This window comes from Anas acuta, chromosome 2 (genome assembly GCF_963932015.1).
Source record: "Anas acuta chromosome 2, bAnaAcu1.1, whole genome shotgun sequence".
Classification (NCBI taxonomy): Eukaryota; Metazoa; Chordata; class Aves; order Anseriformes; family Anatidae; genus Anas; species Anas acuta.
This window is the reverse complement of record NC_088980.1, coordinates 34,444,569-34,467,801: the sequence shown is the minus strand read 5'-3', so window position 1 is coordinate 34,467,801 and position 23,233 is coordinate 34,444,569. Positions and strand designations below refer to the sequence as shown.

Genomic DNA, 23,233 nt, shown 5'->3' with positions numbered 1-23,233 from the left:
AAATTCTCCTGTCGGCTGAAGTTATGTTGAAAGAACATTCTGATTCTGGCAGAAAATCAGAGAAGATCTTATCTGGTAGGGAGTAAAACATGCTGGCTGGTACCTTTGCAGACACAATAGAGCGCATCAGAGTAATACCATATAAAATGACTTTAAAAAGCTTTTAGAGGTTTTCAGCGTGGCTGCCAGTTTCACTGTGACTTTCACTGGTGTTCCTTTTGTCCGGCTAACTTTTGTGTCTCCTTATTTCCCAGAAGAGACCTGGGTACTTCTGCCTAGAGCAAGCTCCCAACCTGGCTATGCTTGTGGCAGTTCCTAAGCAAACGGCTGCATGGGATGCACAAGTACAGAGAGGGAGGTGAATTAAAGGAGGGCCAACTTGGGAGGTTAGAGTGGGGAAAATCTCACTTGATGGGGAGTGACCTGATGGGAAGGGTCCTCTCTGTCTCTCTCTCTCCTGAGGTAGCTGGAGACTGGATGGCAAGTGCTTGGGGCTGGCAGAGGGGTATGCACTGACATACACTCTGTGTGTGTGTGTGTATACACACATGTATAATACATATGTAAATAATCCCTTAGAATCATCATATTATTTTGCACTTTTCCTTTGAAGTCTGTCTTCTGTTTGAGATTCAGGAGAGGATTTAAAGCTGAAAGGTAGTCTTCCCATTCCCTGCCCAAGGTCTATTAGTATCACTTTTAAGAGCTCGCCTGCAAACCCTGTTTTTCCAGTGAATGTAGAGCATTAAGTCTGAAATGGCACTGCTGCTGTATTTTTGGAGGATGGTGAACTTTTGAAGAAAAGTTCTTGATCTAAGTGTAAGTTTTGTATGATACCTTACCTTAAAGTACCTTTTTTCCCTAGTTTTTTTTAAAGCATGTGTTTATCCCCTTGATTATTTTTTCTTTACTCTCAGTATTAACTATATCTGAACACTTTGACAACTGTCTACAAGTGTGATTGAGTGTTGTACAAGCAAGTTTATTTCATATAGCAGACTTGTTTCAGAAAAAAAAAAAAAACACAAACACAAAGGAATTTAAATTATTATTCTACTTTAAAAGCGTAATACTAAACGATTAATGAAAATGTTGACACTAGAAAACTGCCTTTCTGTAGTACAGTAAGTCCAGAAGTGTTTTGAACTGCTAGCAAGCTGTCAAGCACTACAAAATGAAATAATTCTAGTTCTTGTGGGCTCTTATGTCATATTTGCTAAAAAGTGGTGCTGTCAACTACAGTAATAGTCAAGAGACAGCAGCGCTGACTCTGTTTACAGTGAAAAAGCTTAGTGTGCTTGATTGAAGGACATAAAAGAATTTATCCTCATAAGGATAAGAAGGACTTCAAAAGTGCACTGTCCTCTTGCATGCGGTTTTAACTCCAGGTTAGAGGCAACTCTGCCTCTAAGAGTTGAAATTGTTTGATAATGCAGTTTTTAACATCTAATGATGTGCTGCTCCCTACCTGATGATTTTCTTGTTGTTGTCATTGGACAAAATGATCTAAACAACAAACATGCTCAACAAGGTAAAAGGTACCCCAAGGCAAATTAGCTTCTAGCTTTGCCTATAATATATTTTGGTGTCTTGCCACGTTCAGTGGATTTGTTTTGTTACGCGAGTAGTATAAATCTGTACATTTTCTATGCATGTAATGATTTGCATAGCTAGTAAACTTATGACTAAATTTAGCATGTTCAAACAAAGTGGGGATGCAACAGGGCAGACTGTAGCAGTATTGTTGCTCTCTTGGCATAAAGAGGGCATGTGTATGTATGTCTAATTAGAGTCCTTAACTTTAAACGTTTCTTACTCTTGGAATGATGGCTAAGGTAATATTCTGTGTATGTCCTGTGGTAAGTTGCACTGGCATGGAAATTGGGTGAGCACTGAAAAAGTAATTTTCAAAATTAAATTTAAAATGTGCGATATGCCTAGCACTACTTTAGTGAACCAGAAATGTACGGTGATACTGTACCGTTTTGTTTCTGGTTGTCCTTTGGAAGTGTAGAAGTTGCGGATCTCATCCCCTTGCACAGTTTGGTGATATTTCATTAATTTATTAGGTGAAGAATTAACACTTCTCTCAGCTTCCATTTGCCTTCCCCCTTTTCAGTGAGCAATATCCAGCACTTAAGACTAGGCAGCATATGCTACCTGAAGAAGATGCTGTCATATAAAAGTTCATGTTAACTTTCCGGAGCACTTTTGATTCCATGTGGGTTGTTAACAGCTCATCCTAATCTCGTGGTTAGAGTCCCTGTGAAACCTTTCTATTAAGCATTTGCTGCTTTAATTTGCTTTCTCAACTTAGTATACTGTCACCAGGCAGTGTAATCATAACTTCAGAAATAAAATGTCAAGGTTAAAAAACATTTTGACAAGATTAATTTTGTTAATCTTCCAGCCTGTCTCTGGTAACCAGAACTCTGGTGTTTCTAATATTTTGTCATCATCTAGGGGTGACAGCATCCACCTGTCTTCCGAGAAACAGAGCATGCACACTCTCCTGCCTCCTTTCTTTCTGCTCTTTTAATGGAAGAGACAACAGGCTGTAAAATATGCAAAAGCTCTGGCTGCCACAGATTAAATAACAATGAGACAGTAATTTGCTTCAAATCATGCATTTTCAAAGGAGAAGACTTTTAAAGACTATCGAAGACTTCTAAATCGACACTGGTTAGTTAAACTCCAGATTTATAATCTGGTAGTGTTGGAGTTTGGAAACGGTATTAATGAATAGACTGGCTTACTTGTCATTCTGTTTAAGCAAACATAAATAAATGAAAATGTAGATAAAAGAGAGGTATTTTTCTACAGCAGACTGCTAAGCCTAAAGAATTTTGTTGTATATATTATATCTTTGCTGTATAGCCATAGGAGTACTCACATCTGTGTCTGAAGTAGTCATGAATTTTTTGTTTGGTTTTCTTTTAAATGAGTCCTTGCCGAAATGCATATTTATTTTTATTTCACCCATTGTGATTGGGAGATATATTGAAGACAAGGCGACAGAGGCTAGGGGTGGTGCTGGATGACTGTGGTTGTCTGTAATAATACCTGGGGTTTTACTGCTCTAGTTGATTTTTTTTTTCTTTCTGCAGCGTGGCCTCAAGTAGGCTATGGGATACTTTTCCCTATATTTGAATGTATCAGATTTTGAGACGAGGGCTCTTCCTTACAAATTCAAATCCTGCTGGGAGAGTGATGAAGAGGGAAAGAACTCACTCACCTGTTTTTTAAAGTCAGTTACCCCATGACCAGAAATTGCAAGTGTTTTGCAGGTCTCCTAAATGCAAAATTATTCTCCCTAAAGGCCATGATTCATGCTTTGCTGTAGATAAATGTTTGTTCCACTTGGCCAAAGTGCAGTTTATACTTCATATTTACAAATTTTACCCATGGCTTGTGGGGTTTAACTTTCAGTGCCATATAGCCCTCAATTTAAATTGAAGAGAGAACCCTAATAAGAGCTGGTGATAGCTAAGCAACAGCTGTTGAGGCATGATTCAGCATCTCCCCCCTGCAATGGGCACTTGTATTTTTGTGAGATTTCTGTCTACCCAGTATTTGCAAACTCCTCGATGAACACAGTGCTGGTGACCAGAGTGCAGGAACTGCTGCACAGGGTGGGCTCTGGGGTTTTTCTGTGTTCATCTCTGGCATTGGCCAGTAGTGGATGCTATGGAGGAAAGTGCATCAGTCCTTATCATGCAAAGTTACAAAGCATCTGCCTTTTGGTCAGACCCTTTCTATAATCTTCATCTGATAAGGTATGACATATGATCTGGTGTAAGAAAGGCTGTTTAATTATTTGTTTTTCCAGGTTTATAAAAACTGCGCTTACTGGTCTCACAAGCGCATAACTTGCTTGGTGGCACACGTGAAGCTAAATAATAATTCTGTAGGGATTTACTTTGCTGTGTACATTTGGCATAAATAAATCTGTTTTCAAGGGTGGTGTTTATCAGTTCTTTCGGCAACAATTCCCATGTCCTAATGTAGCAGCTTGAAAAATAATGCTTGCTTATTTTAAATTAAAAAGTGAAAATGCAAAAAAAAGAAAATCCCCCAGCATCAAGAAAAGAAAGCAATTAATGATTGATAACTTCAGTAACAAACTTGGGCATGGAAATAAAAGCCGCCCCCCCTCACCCCCCTCAAAAAAAAAAAAAAAAAAAAAAAAAAAAACAATGACATAGCTGTATAGTTATATCTTACTTGATAAAGGTGAGATGACTGTTTCGAGGCTTTTGTTATGAGAAACTGAGAAACTTCTCTTATTTTAAACTTGAGGCCATGCTCTTCCTGCCCACAGAAGCACCTGCAAAACTCTCACTGCTATTGACTGTGTTCTTTTAAGTTTTGATTTCTCTCTGGAGTTGTATTTCAGATGGAAGAATTTTGAACAATATGACAGAAGCATTTGTCAAAATAAAGTCCACATGGCATTCCTGAATCCTGAGTGTCTCTCAAATTCTCAGCGCACCAAAGCGACCTCACTGACATGAGGCTTACTGTAGGAGAAATGGCAATGCTGGTAGGAAGGCAGCACTCCCATCGACGGTAGTCCTTTCTCTCTGTGTGGTGCTGGACAATGTGGAGGGCATCCCGGCTGAAACGTGTAGAGGAGAATGGATGGAGGCATGAGGGAGATATGAGGAAAGAAAGGAAGTGATGAGAATGTCTTAGAAATCTGTATTTCTGCACTTAAAATCATGTATTGTATTTTGCATCATATATATTTCAAAGCAGAATTAGAGGCTTTCAAGTTATGAACAGATTTTAGACTTCTGTAAAACATAATCAGGCTAAAATGTTATTTTAAGTGTATGTCACTTAAAAGTGTCAGTCATGTCCTGCCTTTTTTAAATACATGTTTGTTTGTTTTTTTTTTAAAGCAAACTTAAAGTCAAAATCCCTATTAAGACTGAAATGCAATTCAATGTTAATGTTTATCAGTTTCTTCTCATAGTCTAGTGGTAGACTCAGATTTTTCACTGAACTCCTAATGCAGGAGGATATAAATATGTAATTTATACCTAATATTACTATGAGCTAAAGTTCCTTAGTGTGCATCTGTTTAGACAGTTTTGACTATTTCAGGCTTTATCTTCCTGGCACCTTTACACTTGGCTAATTCATGATTAGAAGGAAAAAAATGTGAGGAATGCTTGTGGAGATTTTTGAAGTGAGATCGTTGAGCTGCTGGCTACAAGCCAGAGGCCTGCTTAGCAGTGGGTCCCTGGATAAGGAATGTGAACGTCGTCTGTCTTCGGGATACCAGGCTGAGTGGGAGTGAGGTTTCTCTTCCACTTGGGCTGTTTAACTCCTTATTTGTGAGGAGATCTTTTTATTATTGTTGTTATTGTAAACATACGCATGTGTTTAAAAAGCCTGTATATAAATAGGGATATACTTTGCATAGGTATTGGTAATAAAGCAGCTTTTATGACCGAAAAGAAATGTGGGTTTTGGCATGGAAGATAGCGTTTCTGGAAAAGTCCTTACAAGTAGAATAAAGCTGTGAAAGGTGCACTCAGCGGAGAGGAAGGATGTGGCCCACCGATGTCTCTCGGTACAGGAGCGCAGTGACAGATCTGAGCACCGCGGCCGGCTGTGCAAGCACGAGCAATGCGCATATTGAGGGAAATATCCAGCTCTGGTCAGGCTCTGCGGTGACTGTAAGTGGCCTGGCTTCAGCCTCAACATCCAGATATGCCCTGTTGTGTTAGTGTAATCTAACAGGCAGTGACCTTTAATTGTCCTTCAGCCTTGCAGCATCAGGCTGCAACTGTCATAGTGTGAGTATTAGCCATAACGTTCCTGTCATGAAGCTGGAGTCTGAAAACAGCAGGTCTTCGTTCTTCTTGTTAGATGAGGTAGCTTTAATTGGGATCTGACAGTGTCTGTAGAAAGATTTTTGCTAATTTAGCAGGTGCAAAACAGAGCAACATATCAGCTAGTACAGGGTGAGGAAGATTTACCTTCCTTTATAAAGAATATTTTATTGCTATCACTAAAGAAGTTGTGATGTTTCTGCACTTGCTTGTATCTCAGAGTTCTCCGAAATGATTGTGAAAACTATCACTGCTGACTTTTTTTAATTTTTGTTTTTCCCCATTATCAGTGGTGAACAAGCCCTGATCCTGTATGCTACAGGAAGGTCAAATGGAAAGCTGTTTAATGGTGTTGGATAAACTGGCAACTTGACTTGAGCTGTTCACTTTCAGGTGGTTTATTTAAATTGCCACCTGTGAAATATCTTGTTTCTGTACATGTGGACATGAAGACTGAGCGGGTGTTGCTCAAGAAATAGATCTCTGCTTGCTCAGCTGAAGAAAAATCAAGCCTGCAGCATTCCTGGAATTGGTTCCGAATACTTAATTGAAAAAAAAAAAAAAAAAACAGTGGTTGATTACGTGCATAATGTTAATTGTAATTTTGCTCTGTTCAGACATAACTGATGCGTGACTTAATTTAGATACATTAGCTGAGAATCATTACGTTCACATGGAAAGAAATGCATTTGTCACATGTATTTAGTTTCCCATGCTTAATGTATAACATCCAACTTGACAACTCCTGCACTTGTTGGTGAGTTTAAGCTCCTTAAATGTGCTGTGTAAGGTTGTTAAGCTGCTGTTTTTAACTTCTAACTACCTCACACTTTTGCTGTGTCCTGGCCTAGCTCTAGAAAAGTATTCCATGTGCAGGGGGGGAGTTGGGCAAAGAGGAAGGTGGTGAGAGATGGAGCTGTGAATGTACGAGCTAGTAACAAGAAACATGAACTCTGCTTCAAGCAGTTTGTGGAGTCTCCAGGCAAAATTAATTCCAGATCTCTCTGCAGAAGGGAGCAAACCCAATTCATTCCAATGTTTACTGGAAACTCTAATTATTCCAAAGCCCTGTATAAGGAAGTTGTGTGAACAACCTGCAAGAACAGATGACGGGCTTTTTAAAATGAGTTGCTGGACACTGTAGTCAGGAAAGGCAAATTAACATCCAGTATTTGTGAATGATACTAAATTTTTGTGTAGGCTGGTGATAGTACTCCTAGCCATACAAAGTCCTATCATCTGTGGTGAAAGCAAAACACAAAGTGTGAACATTTAATGTTGATTTGTTTCAGTCTAAATGAAATCTACTTCACAGTGGAGGCTTTGGGAAGCATGAAGATGAAGTCAGCTTTTTCTGGAGGCTGTTCAGAGCCTGGTGTATGTCTACCATTTGTCCTACTTTCAAAATCTTTCTTCCAAAACCTGATGGTGCTGAACAGAGAGAAACATAAGGAAGAGAGATCAGAATCTTTTTCACTTGAGTAATTCAATAACTTTTTGTGTACTTTATGGAAATGTAAATTATTTGAATTTTGGTCTGTGAGCTTCCTAAGTAAACTGACGTGCTATTCTGACAGTATTTTAATTCCAGTTACCAAAATGAAGAGAGAAATACAACACCAGGTGCTCAAGGAATGTTGTGTTGTGCTGTACTGTGTCGACTTTTTTCACCTGTTGAAAGTATGATATCCATTCAGCTTCACAAGTGATCTATTTTTAAAATCTTCTCTCTAGGAGGTGCAAATGATACTGGAGCATTACAGGAGATCCTGCTTGCTTTGTCACTTTTATAGTTTGGTTACTAACTTGAAGCAATGATCACCTTCACTATTCATCTGCCTAATTCCTATTTTAAAATTACAACAGAGAACAGTCTTTGTCATCTCGTTTTGGGAATGATGAAGGAATAGTTTCAACAGCAACTATTTGGTGATTCTCCACATTAGCACAAGTTTCTTACTCTGGAAGATCATTCCCAAGGGGGACATCAGGGGACTGGTGCTTCAGTCAGAGTAGGAACTGTCCTTTTGGTTCTCTGTCCGTATATGCAAGGTTTCAGAGCTTTGTTAGGCAATCAGATATGTGTGGTGCTCTTCTCAACATCTTTATTTTACTAACCGCAAAATGCTTCTCATAAACTACAACTGTAAAGAATTTTCATAGATGCTGCCTTATTCTACTCCTGGAAAGCCTTCAAGTCTTTCCAAAAGGATGTTTTTGGAGCAGTCTCTGTATTGCACAAAAAGTGACATGTTTAAAATACCTTGCTCTTTTCCCCAGACACCGATGAGCATGAGCAGTCAGGCGACTTAGCGTGTCTGAGAATGGCAGTCTGGAATAGGAACAGTGGGACTGCTGGCTCCTGCTGCCACCTTGTTTGTTTGCAGCTAGAACAGGCAGTTGACTTATTTTCTTAATTTGGAACGCAGAACAGAAGACTGGAAAACTGCAAATGCTGATTGCGTAACTTCTCCAAGAGTAATCCTTTCAACTGCTGTCAGTCATTCCAAGGTTTATCTTTATGTTCCATGTAAATTGTTGTCATTTTGAAGTAACACAAGTAAATGACTTGAACATTTCTTGACAGTTTCTGATGTGCTCTTAAAAAAAAAAAAAAATTAAAAAATGTGAGTACAGTTTTGGGGAACAAATTTGTGATACGCTCCCAAAAATACACATACACATTTCATATGGAAGTGTTAAATTCTCTTCACTTTAGGTTGCCATTCATGCTATTTTTTTTCATGTTCCTCCTCCAGCTCTTCATTTTTGACAAACATTTATTTTTTCACCTTTTCACAATGAAATACATGAAATAAAATACTGAAATTCAATTCTAAGTGTTGACTGTCAGTATGGCATAGATATTTATTTTTTTCTAGAAGAAAATATGAGTTAAGAAAATGCTTTAAGCCCTGCAAAGTCCAAGTGTTGTGGTCAAGATTTGATGAAAACTTTGCATATATTTTCAATCACAAGAGCTTTAGAAAATACAACTTTATTTCAGAAGTACAATTTTCTAGCATAGGTTTTGTGAAAGTGTTTTCATCCTTTATGCATTCTCTATTTTGTCATATAAAGACAACTTATTTGGATGAGTTGCTTAGGCTTTTTATCCTGAAAGTGTTATTTGCTGACAAAATTGTAGAAAACATAGTTAGTAAAAGATGAGTGTTAAGGATAAAATATGTAGGTCAGCCTGGATGAAGTGTGCATGACTACCATCTGTTAAGAAATCAGCTTTCAATAGTATGTTTCCTGATGCTTCATTTTATTTAAGAAAAAAAAAAATACTTCAAAAACAATTTTATTATAAAAAAGCCTTTTAGCTCCTTCTATTAAGAAGAAATTGCTTCTTTATTCGCATTTTTCAGAAATTCATTAAGTGCATTATATGAAAAATTGTGGACAATGTCTTAAGTATGCCAGGATGCACCTTATGCTGCACTACTCATAATTAACCGCAGGTTTAATTTGTTTTTGTGTTGTAAGCAGTGGTGGTTTTAGAAAAAACGGTACCAGCTGCCAGCATATTAGCAACAAACACAAAAAGGGTGAGAGGCTGGGAGAAGAGAGTAGAGAGAGAGAGAGAGGAGGTGAAGAACAATAGTGGTGGCACTCTTCCACTACGAAGAAGTTTAAGGGGAATCTGCATCGGTTGTAAACACGTCTGTTTATTGCTGCTTTTATAGCCTGTAATTAAAATCTAGGCTGTTCAGCTGTAGTTCAAGTACAACCAACCTCAAAAATGCTATGAAGCAACCAAGATGCTAGACTGCACACACATTATGAAACTCTGCACGTTGTCTGCTGTCTCTGTATCCTGTTTAGTGACTGGAACTGAAGTGAAAAATGAGTGTACTCATTAGAAGTAATAAATATGGATTGTTAAGCTGTAGCACCCTTTCACTAAGCTTAAATCAAATTCTTTGTAAGTTATTCATTTCTTTCATGTTGCGGAGGCATCATAATTAAAAACTCCAATCTTTTAAACCTCTAAAAATGCTTGAGAATGGGATTGAAGCTTTTTTTAATCTCGTGGAATTTCTTTCATTTTTTAATTAAATTCAAATAGATATGCAGTCGGTAGCTCGAACTTGAATCTAAATGTAAGATTAGGGACATAGTATCTCTTCTAGCTTGATCTGGATCAGTTGAAAGTAACACTGCTTCCACTTTTTTCATTGCTGCACATAAGCTGGAGAGTGCCATGCCTGCATTTTGGTGAACAAAGTACGTGAACTATTTGCTGTGTCAACTGACTTGATGCTAAAGTGGATTAAGGAAGTTTCCTATGATTTTACTTATAAAATTTTGGGTGGAGGGGAATACTTATCTCCAGTGAAAGGGCAGTAACAAGTTTCTTGGGAGCAAGAACATCTTAAGCTACTTTAGCTGTTTTCAAAGTGTGTACGAATTTAATGAATTTGAGCTCCAGTTCCTCACTGGAGGCACCAAGCTGCTGCTGAGAGCCAGGGAAGTCCTCAGTAGTTTTATATTAACTATTAACTTTATTGCGGAGGGATGCCATATTTTATATTGGGATGCCATACTGTTGTTGAATGGTATAAACAAGCGCGGTACATTAAAACTCTATACATCTTCCTTCTGCTGGGTTGTCTGTAATAACGCTAAATTATTCACCAAGTCGTAATTGAAGCTTTCCTTTCTGGCCAATCTCCTAATTTGCTTTTAGGTTTTGTTCTGTTGTAGCTCTGCAGTGGTACAACAAGAACTGATGTGAAAGCACTTACTCTGAAATGGGCCTTCTGTTCTTCCCTAGCATGGCTGCTTCATCTATAGCTTTGGGTTCGCTTTTATTATTTTTTTTCCCACAGGGTCAGAAGTTCTTTGCCAGCTCTGTCTGAATAGAGCCTTTACGGTAACCCTAGCTGGATTCCAGTCCTTCAGCAATTGAGAACTTGAGGAAGTAGTGGTGGTTGTGGGGACTTGAATCATTTAAGTTGGGGAGATCCCTTTTAATTATTACTTTCTTGGTCAGGACATAAGAACCTCAGACTAGCTTATCAGTTTATCTCTAGCCTGAGTCATCTCCTGCTGACCCAGCTATTGCAATTGATTCTTTCCCCTGTTGTTTGTTTTTTTTTTTTTTTTTGTTCTTCATTTTGGAAAAACACCACATCTAATCATTCAGTTTTATAATCAATATTCCTATATGTTGTGTCTCTGCTTCTAAGTCTCTTTCAGTTCATGTTTATCTTATGCCAGAAGGATAATGTTGCAGAAAACCTGATCTGTGGAGACTCTTTCCTAGTTTGCATTGTCCAGGTGTTTGTTACAGTCATACATATCAATGGATTTAAGACTAACTGTGATATGTATGTGTCTTCCAAGAGGATGATCCACTCTGTCAGCAGCTGCTTCTCATTGTTCATGTTACCTGCATACAGCTACATGAAGTCTTTCCCACCACAAGGACAGCTTCAGGAATTGTTCTGTCTGTCCTCAAGGAGCTCCAGTGCAAGACTTAACATATTTCTTTTAAATAAGAATTAAACATTTCTATGTACAGTTTTTAATAGTATTTGCTTTTTTTTTTTTTCTTACCTGTTGGTATCAATAACAAAAATACTCAGCACTCATAGCACTAATTATCCTCATCACATGTTTTAAGTGGTGTTTCTTGCAACACTTCTCTAAAGTGTTAAGGTTTGTTTACATATTGCCAGTTCAGAAGCACAACATAGGGAAGTTAGCGGCCCTCAGCCTAAAAAGATATGAGAAAGTTAATGCTGATGTATTTAAAACTACTTGTTCTTTGGTCAAAATGCTACACATATCTTTTCAAGTTTCAAATTATCTTAATGTGAAAAACAATCAGCGAAGACCTAATCTATACATAAGCTTTAAAGGAAGCTGTGGCTCTGTCTGCATCAATTTGTAAATGCTAGTGTTATAAAGTACAATGAAAGAGGTGTATTGGAATGGATTTAGGGACCAGAAGCCTACACAGATACAGCAAATTGGTCAAGAAATATGATGTTTCCATAATCCACAGTCGCTGCACTTTGTGAAGCATGTAAACAAATTTCTATGCATCTGGGGGAAAACTGAATCTTGTTACCATGCTCATTAAAGTTAATGAGATTTAAATTTTGAGCTAATAGCCCTGCTTTATAAAGGATAACACTAAACATTCTCAAGAGGAAGTGTTGTTTCCCCTCCAACTTTATTTAGAAATTGTGATATACACTACACATACATGACAGTTCATCTCTATCATGGACAAAAATAGGTATCTGCAAGGGGGAAAAAAAAAGATTTTTTTTTAGAAAGTATATGATGAACTGTGAAAATTAAAACATCACATCAAAGAGAACAGAGCAGGCGTGTTGGATCCTGCCACTCTTTCAGGAACATATCTAACTTTCCACATAAGATTAAAGGATCTCTGGGTTGTGTCTGCTGTTCTTACATACTTCGTGACATTTTTCTTCAGGCTTTGGTAAGAATTGTACCTGGGCTGCAGAAACCCTTCTTCCAATAGTCCTTTATACTGTTCTGCATGAAACAGGTGATTGGATTGGGGTTTGTTTCTCTGTAGTTAAACCAAGTCAGCTGGTCTAATAAAATACATTGCTTGATGTCAGCCTTGGTAGATTTATGCATCTCACAACATTATGCAGCTGATCAGGTCACAAAGAGCCAGTCTGGTACAAAGTTATATGGATGCCTTCAGTGATTTTAAAGGAAAGTGATGTCTTTTTCTTGATGTACAGACAGTGCTGTCTTAAGATCTTGAATTGCTACATGCTGGCAGGCTGACAGCTATTTCCACCAGAAGGTATTGACTTCCAGAACACTGTGCCTATCAAAACTGAATCTAGGAAAACAAATAGTGTGCATTGCAGTAACGTTTTAGCAATAATGAGTATTAAAAAAAAAAAAAAAAAAAAGGATTAAGCCTTGGCATATCTTTGTTTCGGTGAACAAAGCAAAGCTTTAAATAGCAATAGATAACAGAAAAATGAAAGCCAACCATGCTCGTGCCAAAGCTCTGATGATGGTAAGTGTTTCCACTCATACCAACCCTGGGACATTCTCATTAGCAGATGATTCTCTCAAGGTTTTTAGTACAGACTGTGAAATGACACTGTGTGCCTGTTCTTTTCCTGACTGAAAATGAAAAGCCTTCCTCTCTCTTCTATTGCTTGATCATCCTTTGTCTTTTGGCTTGTAAAGTCTTCTCTGGATGAATAGGACGTCCATTGCAAACAGTCCCACTGCTTCTTTATTGCTTGAGGTTGACAGCCCTCACTGTGCCCACGAGCAGCGCTGTACTCCCAGCATTGGATTTGATCACAACTTGGTAGTTCCTACTTTCTGGACAGGGAGACTGTGGACCACTCTGTTACAGCATCACAAAGCAGTGATCCCTGTGGTCCCTGGGTTTGGGGCTTCTCTGTCATGTGTGAGGTGTACTCAGAGCTGGTAGGGGGTTATCTGGGACCCTGGTCCTTCTGGTAGCTTGTGATAAGGAGCACAGAGCTGCCAGCCTGTCCCTTGGTAAGGCTCTTTCCAAAAGGGGCCAGGGGAGAAGAGGAATGAATTATTTAGGACCCAACTGTGAGCTAAGTCAGTCCTATTTAGCTGTGTGTTCTCATTCTCACCCGTGATTAAAAGTTGGATTGAAAAGGTGGTATGACAGCTAAACAATTAACATTATAATGCTGCCATTACTAATGGATTTTTTTTAATCTCTAGCCACAAAGATTATTAACCTATCTGTCCGTGATACATATGTAGCAAATTTCATACAAATGTAATCTATCTCATCTCCTGGGGGAAGGGGGCAACAGTGTCAAGATTATGCATTTAAAATTAATCACGTCACATGTAGTATTAAAGTCAATTTCTGTGGTAGATGTGAGGGAAAAGTGGTATTTTTATGTATACTTACATTTTAGGATGCGTAATGACCTACTTCTAAATTTATATAAGATCTTTCTAGTACAAGGGACTGAATTATTTGTCCCAAGGGTTAGTGAAACAGTAGATACTTGCTTTGCTCCAGGAACATCTGACTAGACTTGACAACGAACCATGTTCTTCTTTGGGGTGTTATTTGGGATGTACTGTAGTGGATTGTCTCTGGATGTTTAGTTGTGTGGGTTTTCTTGTTTTGTTTTCTTTTCTGTATGCTTAGAACACAGGATTTTTTTCATTAAGTGATGAACATTATACATGAAAAGTAATCTGGTGTTAAATGCAGTATGCTTGTTGTTTGTCTGTTTGCTTTTTTTTTTTTTTTCCCTTTCCCACCCTCTGTCTCTCTTGATTAAACAATTAGGACAGTTTTGTTTGAACTAAATTTTCCTCTCTTGGGTCATTGCAATAGCATGATTTAATTACTACAGCAGCCTCCTTAAGAAAGTAGACTAGATAGAAGTAACGGTATCTTTGCATCACAGAGTGCTTCGGAGAGTAAGTAGCACATGTCCATGGCCAACAAAAGCATCTGCTCAACAGAGGCTGTGATTTGGATGGTATCTATAAATAATTTTATAATGTTTATATTTTTTTTTTTTAGCCAGATGAGACTGTTGGATATATTAAAGCTGACAATTTGAAGTATAACAGAGAAAGCCATGAAAGCATTACTTGGAAAAAGATATTGCTGTGTTTATCCAGGTGGACATGAGTGAATGTAACTTAATAATTTTATAATAGCTGTAGAGCACAGGTCTCAGTATGGATTCTTTTTTAATTCCATGAAAGTCACTCAATGTTGCTTGCAGCTCTTACTTCGGATTGCTCAGTCTTGCACTGGCTGTGTCCACATGACTTTCATCAGGCTTTTCATTGTTCCCATTCTTCTAGTCACAAAATTTCAATTGACTACAGTTACGGGGTGAGACATACACTTTCAGTTTCACTGCTCAAATTCTCTCTACAGTGATTTTTCACTGCTGAATCAGCTCTGAAACAGCTGTTAAGTCTTTTTCTTCCAAAGCCATAACAAAAACAATCACATAATGTTGATTTGATGCTGCAGTTTTTCCAGATTTTTCTAAATTCGTGCCTTTCTTTAGTGAGATGTGGGATTTTGCTGTATGCTTATTGCTTTGAGAATTGCTAGAGATGAATTGTGATACCGAGGAGCTGTTTTGAGCCAATGCAGTTGTAAAGGTTTGAGGACAATGAGGACAAGTTAGGATGGTGCTCTTTTTGGTTTTTATTTTTTAGCAGGTCTTCCTGTTGTACATATTGTCATATACCTATTATTTGTTTTGATTGATTTAGAATGATAAGGCTCCTGGTAACAGATGATAAGTAAAGATAAGTACTGCTTATGGGTTTAGGACACAATAGCTATAAATAATATTGGATGCTCGTGTTTTCTTACTTCTATAAAACGGTGAGGTGATTTGCAGAAGTACTCTTGGCCTACTTTTGCTGTTGTTGACTTAATAGAGAAGAATTAGGCCAATACTTAGCAGTTGTGACAATTCTTCTCCTAAATTTATTTGGATTTGCCTCAGCCTCATGCCTTTAAATTGTCTTTTTGGAGGAGACAGAGGTAGTTGGTAGTGCATGCTTCTGAGGAAAGATGGGAGCAAACATACTTAGTTCTGAGGCTCTCCTGTGGCAAGAGGAAAAGCAGAAAGTCTTGAACCTGAAGTAATTGGATCATGTTTACCTCAAACCGTGAAAGCCTGCTGCAATTTAAGCTTAGTTAGCACAGTTCTGTTTTTTGTGCCTGCTTTAAAGTCTTAATTGCTCATGTACCATTGTAACCTTATGTGCTGCAGGTAATGTAAAATATGAGTCACCCTAGAGAAGCTCAATCACTGCTGTTGGCAGCCAGAATACGAGTCTGCTTGGGATGCAGGATCAGTGTTTTCACACCCTTATGGAAGCATAAGTTGGTAGTTGTTGAAGGGCAACCATGTTTTCCTCTCTTCTTCCTGAGCTTGAAGAGAATTTTAAAAAAGGAGCACAAAGCAGTTGCTGGAGGATGCAGCAGTTTTGACAGATGGGTTGGAGCCATATTCAGTATTCACTTACAGTTTCATGTTCAGATCTGGAATTCTCGAGGTAATAACTTGAATTACTGGGAAACATTACTGAAACATTAATAAAAGACTTCAGACAGAGGGCACACATCATTCCTGCCTTCTTCAGAGCTGGTAACAAAAGCCTTTTCTTAAGTCCATGTAGCAAATTAATTTGAAGGAATACAAGAAAATTGGAAAGCCCTATTTTGGAAGTAAACCTCAGAATATTCAGAATACAAGGTGGTCTTTGTCAGATGTATCCTTCCAGCCTCCTGCCTCTCTTAAGCACCTTGGGTTAGGTGGTGGAGTCATCTTCAACTCATTTGAGTTCTGGAAAAGTGCCCATCTCTCTCTTTTTGCTTCCTACATAACAATTGCCAAAGGAGATCTGGAGTTCTTATCTGCGTGCCCAAAGTTAAGTGGTGTAAGTCTGTGTCTAGACCATATCGGCATTAGCAAGGAGAGCAGTGCAGTAAAAGTGGACCTCTGTAGTGAATCAGGTAATGGCGAGGATCCCGCATCCACACCAGGATGGGACCAGTCAGGATGAGCTCCAGTTTGGTGCCACGGCTCAGTGAGCACTGGCTGTGCTCCTGGAGCATGCCTTCTGCTTTCACTTCATCCAAAGGGGATTTGGTGTCCATGCTCCACAACTGTCCTGCAGAGCTACCCAAATTGTGGTCAGAAGGGGTGATCAGGAGATTTGCAGAGGAAGTGTACTTCTAATCTGTGCTAAAATGCAAATGTGGACACACCTTAATTTCCTTCAGGCTCCACACAGAAAAGAAGAAAGCTGATGGAAATATCCTTTTGATTACATGACTTCTTTTTTTGTATTAAAATCAGAGAGGCCTCCAGTTTGTTTTTCCATTTTCTGAAGCTTCCAGGGTGTCACGACCATTGCGCTGTGTTCAGATGGGCAAAGGGTATCACATAATTTCCATCTGGCATGTCCTGGGGGATATGCTCTCAAGATAGTGATGACAGTAACTTTAAGTGCATTTTGCTGCAAATTAAGCCTGTTTTCTTGTCATGAACTTTGCCAATCTTTGCCAAAATGCCAGGTAGTGAACAATGAAAGCCAAGTGGTAAATTGGTCGTTTTAGACACCAAGCAGTGAAGAGGACTGCATGGCTACCTGAGTGATCAGTGAACATCAGTAAAACACTTGGTGCATGGCACTTTCAAGGCAGTATCTGAACTTAGTTTATATGAAGAGAATTTATTTTCCTATCGTGTTTGACATCTACTTCTTAACAGGGATGTTACCATTAAACTGTTTTACTAAATGCATCTTGAAACTGATTAATAAAGTTGTGCTTTATGCTTACTCAATAGTTTAAACCTGTTAAAAGTGCTAGTCCTTGGTGAAGTGCCACACAGAAATTTGTCTTCTGGCTAGGAAGAGTCTATACCTTCTCCAAACTGCACTAGTCCTATTCTCAGCAGTAATTTTAGTGCAAAACTGGTGTGCAAGGCCCAGTTCACGTCACTGTGCTGTTGTGTTTTTCTTAGGCTCTTGCATTGTACTCTCTGGTTTTGTATTTATCGGATGGTTACTGGAAACGATTGCCAACTGACTCACCAGTGAAACAGCCTCAGCAGAGCTTGCTTTTTCATCTGACTTCTGGAGACTGGGACAGTTTCATTAGTGTTGTTTAGGATAGATTTGCTCTGGGGGTAATTGAGTATTTCTAAATAGATAAGATCAAGCCATACTGCAGAAGAGGTGCTATATGCTGGAACTGGTCTTTGTTCAGAAGTTGGATGCTTCAGACCGCAGCAGTTAGAAGCAAGGCTTTCTGAAGTACCGGGTTGTTGTTATCTTAAATGCAGCACCTGTTTGTCACGGTGGTTTTGTTTGCTTGTTGTTTGTTTTGTGTTTTAAGGGAAACTAGAATTTCTAAAACAAAACATTTTACTAGGGATCTTAAAATGCTGTTTCTCTCAGCATGGGCTTTTGTGCCTCTTCAGGAGAAGAAAAATTAATGGAAAACTTCAATAACCAGAGAGCCTAGTTCAGGACACTTGTGACAGTGTGAGCTATTAAGCAGGTTGTGAAGTAATGCCTCCCTGTCCCAGCAATTAATTTTCTCTTCTCTGTGGAAATGTCTTTACCTTTCTAGGTTCTTGCACCGTTCCTCATGTGCAGATTTGTTGCCCAAGACAATAAAATCTGAAGCGACAGACAATTCACAAAGCTGCTCCGTCACCCCAAGTTTTGGAAAGCATCACCCTTTTGTTACGTCCTCTGTTCAATTTAAAAACAAAAATGCAGTTACCATGACAACTCTTGCCCACACTGGAAATCCGTTATTGGGAGTTTCTGGCATGGGTTTTATTTGCATATGCTGCAAACTGCACTGTTATTAAACAGACTGTTGACTGTTCTTCCAGTCACTGACTTGGACAACTGATGTGACAGTAGTCACAACTTTCTTCTGATTTCAGGTAAGATGCTCATGCACAGCTTTATATAGCTGAATTTGCATGCTCTCTACTTGTGTATATTATATGTTATATATGGTCTTTTTTCTTACAATCTGAAGCCATGCTTACTTGTTTAAATCATCAAAGAACTTGAAAAAAAGTATTTTTTCAGTTGCTGTCCTTTTTGTAATATATTTAGTTAGATGCTTTCTCATTTTGAGAATATTTTGATCCTTTTTGCATAAATATTTATTATACTCTGTGTCTTTGTTAGTTGTCTTTGTTATTATTATTATGAATTTAAGTCTTTAAAATGATTCTTTGTACTGTACTTTGTCTTCTGCATAAATCATGACAATTAAAGTATGCATTTAGGACCCAAAATTCTTGATGGTCTTGTTTGATCCTTGAAAATCTATCTTAAAGTGACTGTTGAATATATTTCTAGTAGTGTACAGTAATGCGGTCAGCTTGTATTACCAAAGGCTGTATGATTCATGTTACTGGATGGCAGTAAGCGATCATATCTGATAAACTCAGCTTTTTGTTTTTTCTTTTAGGAATTTCCATGGGATGCAGATCATGCCACTGGAATGCATTTGAGTAAACGATGAGTTCTGCATTTCTCAGGAGTCTTCCAATACCTTTGCTTAATTACCTTTTAATGGTGTTCTAAGTGAGCTGATGTGAAACGAATGGTCGTGGATCATGAGTGAAGAAAAAAGCTTTGGTGTATCCCAGAAAATGCTGTCTCCTTCAAGAAGTACTAGCAGCTGCTCCTCCAAGCAGGGAAGTCGACAGGTAATACAAATGCTTTGTAACCAAACTGAAAGTGTTAGCAAAATCGGGTGTTACTGTTGCTTATGAATATCAGTGAATCTCTTAAATTCTGTTTTCCTGTTGATTGTTTTATTTTATCACTTCTTTGGCTTCCTCACCCTCTTCTTTTTTTTTTTTGTCTGTAGTAGGATCTTCTTTTCAGTCAAATGCTGTTATACGTGTTATACAAAGATTTATTTGTAAAATAATGTGTACATATATAAATATATAACTTGCCTGAATTGCAGGCGCTTGTAAAATTGAATTTTATCACATCGTATGTACGGTGTCTTTATAGTGAAATATTGTTGCTGTGGAGTCTCGATCTCAGTGGTTTGATCTTGAAATCCCAAATCTTCCTTAGAAGATACCGCTTCTGTGGTAGAATATTGGGCAACTGCTCTGCTTATTTCAAGTTTCCAGGGAAAGATGTGAGTGCGTGTGTGAAAGAGAATGCATTTTTCTGAAACTTGACATAGGGCCTCTTTGACATTAAAATGTGCCTGTGAATGCCTCTGTGCCTGTTGTTGCTGTAGACATGTAGTTAAGAAAATACATATTTGTGTAACATGATGCATCTGGATACCTAATGCTATATGAAACATCAAACCACACTTTGCCTTCTGCAGAAGTGATCATTTAAGCTGTTCTTTCAGCCTTACAGTTTTAAAAGACCTGTCTGGGAGTGTTTGTACTTGATGAGTAAGACTGCTTAAGACAGCTTTTGTTAGTGGCAAGAAACATTGACCAATAGCTGTGCTGAAAATTAAGTTTAAACACACTGAAACCATGCCTGTAAAATGATGAGCAATATGCTCAACATAAACTTTTATTTGTACAGATGCTAGTTTAGTGGAGCTCTTGGAGCTGCTTCAGGTTGAAAATTTAATTGGAACTGAGCATCCAAATCCCCCGAAAGCTTTGGAGTCCTCAGCTGTGTGTTGAAAGAGCACCTGCTTTTCTGGGACTTCTGTCCCTGCCCGTACAATTGGCAAGGTGGACAAATCTCTGAGCAATTTGTGCATTTTAAAATGCTGTGCTTATAAGAAATGCTGTGCATTTCTAGTACGCTAAGTATGGAAATCCTTGCTTTCAGGACACTTTTTGTTTTCCTTCAACATTATTTCTTATATCCTCAGTATGAGATTACCTTTAAAAGCATAATTTAAAACATTTTGTATTGTCTGTTCTAGCAGCTCATGTCAATCAAGTGTTTCATATAGTATTTCAATAATAAGATTTACATGAGCATGACTAAATCCACTGGTGCTTTACATAGCCAGTAAAATCAGCCATACTTATGCAGGAGGAATTTATGCAAAAAACTCACTGCCATTTAACATGGCCAAATCAGTTGGCTAGCTGAGGCTTTTGATATTATTGTCAGTGGATCCCATTTCTTAACCATTTTATTCTCACCTGCTCTCTTTTGGAGAAAGGAAATAAATCAGTAAGGTTTAATATCACCTTGTCTGCACCTACTTTTTTAGTCTTTGATCACCTGTACAAAGATCAAGGTATATTTGACAAAGGTGAGTGATGCAGCTTTCTGTTTTATTTGTATTCCTGGTGCATCCATGTTCATTCAATATAGTCAGGCAGATGGTAAGTTGCCTCATACACCTATCAGGTCAAGCTGAACGGAGATATAAAGTAGGTTGCTTCTCAATCTATGTTGAAGGCAGTACGGTCTATAATCATAATAATTCATCATAATATGAGACATGGTGATAAATATCTCCACTTTGATTAATGTTTCACTATTAAACCTTTCATGGTCACTCATGGCAGTACCAAGTAAGTAACAGAATGCATCTGCATCTAGAGAACGTAAAAGAGTCGAGTGACTTCTCCATGTTTTCAGGAAGTGTTAATGAGAGAGGCAAGCCCCCAGAAGTTGGGGCAGTTTGCATGACTTGTTATGTGCTGAGACATAATCACTAAGCAAGACTAAAATTTCTGCTTGCTTACTTTTCATATATAGTCTGAAAATATAGAAAAACATTTTTTCAGAAATTAGTTGTTCATTTTAAGGTGTTTGTCATTTTTTATAAGAGAGACTTCTAATATTAGGGAATTCCTTAATACTTTCTCTACTCCCTTCTTTACCAAGTGTAATATCTTCCTAAGTTATCCTATAACTTTGTTTGCATTGGCCAAAGTGATCAAGAGGTCTACAAAGTAGCTAAATTTACAGTGTTACTCCTGTTTAACGCATTGTGAAAGTTTAAATCATGTTGCCATGTGCTCTGCAAAATGTGAATTGTTGATTTTGGTATTACTTTGTTTATCTTCCAGCTCTATGGGAGGCTTCTTACTCTTTGTTCCAACGTTTGTGCCCCTTTCAGCCACCTTCAGAACTATTTTTGTTGCTTGCGACAGATCTGCCTGGATGCATTTTTCTGTGCTGCTGATCTGACATGGCAACTCTTTTAATCTGATTAAGTAAAAAAAACCCAAACAAACAAAAAAAAAAACAAAAAAAAAAAAACAAAAAACCCTCTGGACAGCACAGAAGGAAGGGATTGAGACAGTTTTTGTTTGTTTTTCCCATAAATAGTGAGATCTGAGTTCTGAGTCTCTTTGTTTTCCTAGTCACAGACTCTGTTGCAAGTAGACACTGGCACCATTTAATAAGCAACTCAAGACTGGGATGTGGAACCACAGTAGTGTAAGGCTACCACTGGGGCTCCTGTGACTGCTAAAATTTAGTTATTACTCCTCATGGAACAACATGTGCCAGTGGTATGGAGGATAAATGGAGTCCCATGGTGCAGAGGTAGGCCACCATGCCAGAAGCGTTGACTTGAAGCAGGGCCGCAGGACTTTGAGGGGTCTGCTCCTTCCTTTGCTAAACTTGGTGCCCTTTTTCTGCCAGATGCAATACATTTGCAGTGTGAACTGCAGACACCAACAGTTAATGGTGTTCCACTACGTTCACCTCACCCTGAAGCCCCGTGGCAGGTTGGAGGATACTGCCACATCCCACCTCTCTGCTCTTCTCTGCCAGCCATGGAAAGGGTTGTCTTCCACAAAGCCACAACTCAAACCTGGTCTTGGTCTTTCCATTTAAACTGACCTATGTGCAAAAGTAGATATATTATGATAGTCATTTCTAAGTCTAATATGCTAACTAGCTTTTTAAATAGATACAGTAGGGAAAAAAGCCTTATGACAGGAGAGCTGCTTAAAAATACTTCATGTTCTAAAAAAGAAAATTAAATAATTTCTGCCAATTTTATGAACTGTAACAAATGCTTTAGTTGCAGCTGATGCCAACCCTTATCCTCCACAAAGCGGGTTTCTATTTTTGGCACTTAAAATATTCGGTACAACTGACTGCATTTTACACCGAAAGAAAGTCTGGCACTGTCATCTGTTTCGTTCAGGGAGCTGCAAGTGCAAGCATCAGTCTGAGAGCCCTTCAAACTCGTTGCTTCATTCTTTCTCCTGAAATAATTCACCTTGAGGAGCTCCATGATACATAATACTGCAGAAAATGGGAAGGCTTTTATTTTATTACATAAAGAAAATAAATACAATTACCTCATGACAGACTTCTCTCTGAAAACCAGTGTATGGGTTTTTATTCTCAGCAACACAGCAGGTGTTGAAGAGCAGGTATGCTCTTCAACTGCAGTGTGAATTTCCCATGCTGGTCTGAAATGAGCATCTTTGGACCTGAGAAAAAGTAACAATGCTACTTTCCTCCATCAGCCTTGAGTGAAATTTCTGTCTCAGGCAGCAAAAGCAAGGTTGATCATTTTGTGCAGATATTGGCCCATAATGATGCAAAACATTTGGTAGGGTTGTAATATTTTTTTTTTTTTTTTGTGGGGGGGGGGGGGAATATGTAAAGAGGTGTTTTTTTTAAAAAAAAATCTTTTTTTTTTTCTTGCAGTTTAATGCAATGGTTTAGGGTATCTTTTTCAGTTCACTGCTGTGGGATAAGAATCAACAAAATGGACCATAATGTAAATGCTTCCAGTAGCTTTCATGAGGTTCTGTATTTCTAATTTGCTCCTCTGCTCTTTCAGACAGATGAGACCAAATGATAACCAAACAGCCCACTTCATTTGCCTTTATTTTAGAGAGTAAGCAGTTTTCTTTTGCTTCAGCAGC

The 23,233-nt window shown here is 38.3% G+C and overlaps 1 protein-coding gene across 10 annotated transcripts in view; it reads left to right on the top strand.

Annotated features, from left to right (window-relative positions):
- The window catches only part of OSBPL3 (oxysterol binding protein like 3), a 91,206-nt gene that overhangs the window by 23,674 nt on the left and 44,299 nt on the right, over positions 1-23,233 (top strand). For 9 of the 10 annotated variants that reach the window (XM_068674214.1, XM_068674215.1, XM_068674221.1 and 6 more), the window contains 2 exons: positions 17,989-18,313; positions 18,853-19,093. In XM_068674214.1, the coding sequence (XP_068530315.1) occupies positions 19,001-19,093 (93 nt within the window). In that variant the 5' untranslated portion in view covers positions 17,989-18,313; positions 18,853-19,000. The remainder of the gene's footprint in view (positions 1-17,988; positions 18,314-18,852; positions 19,094-23,233) is intronic. The other variant, XM_068674220.1, reaches the window with a different exon arrangement.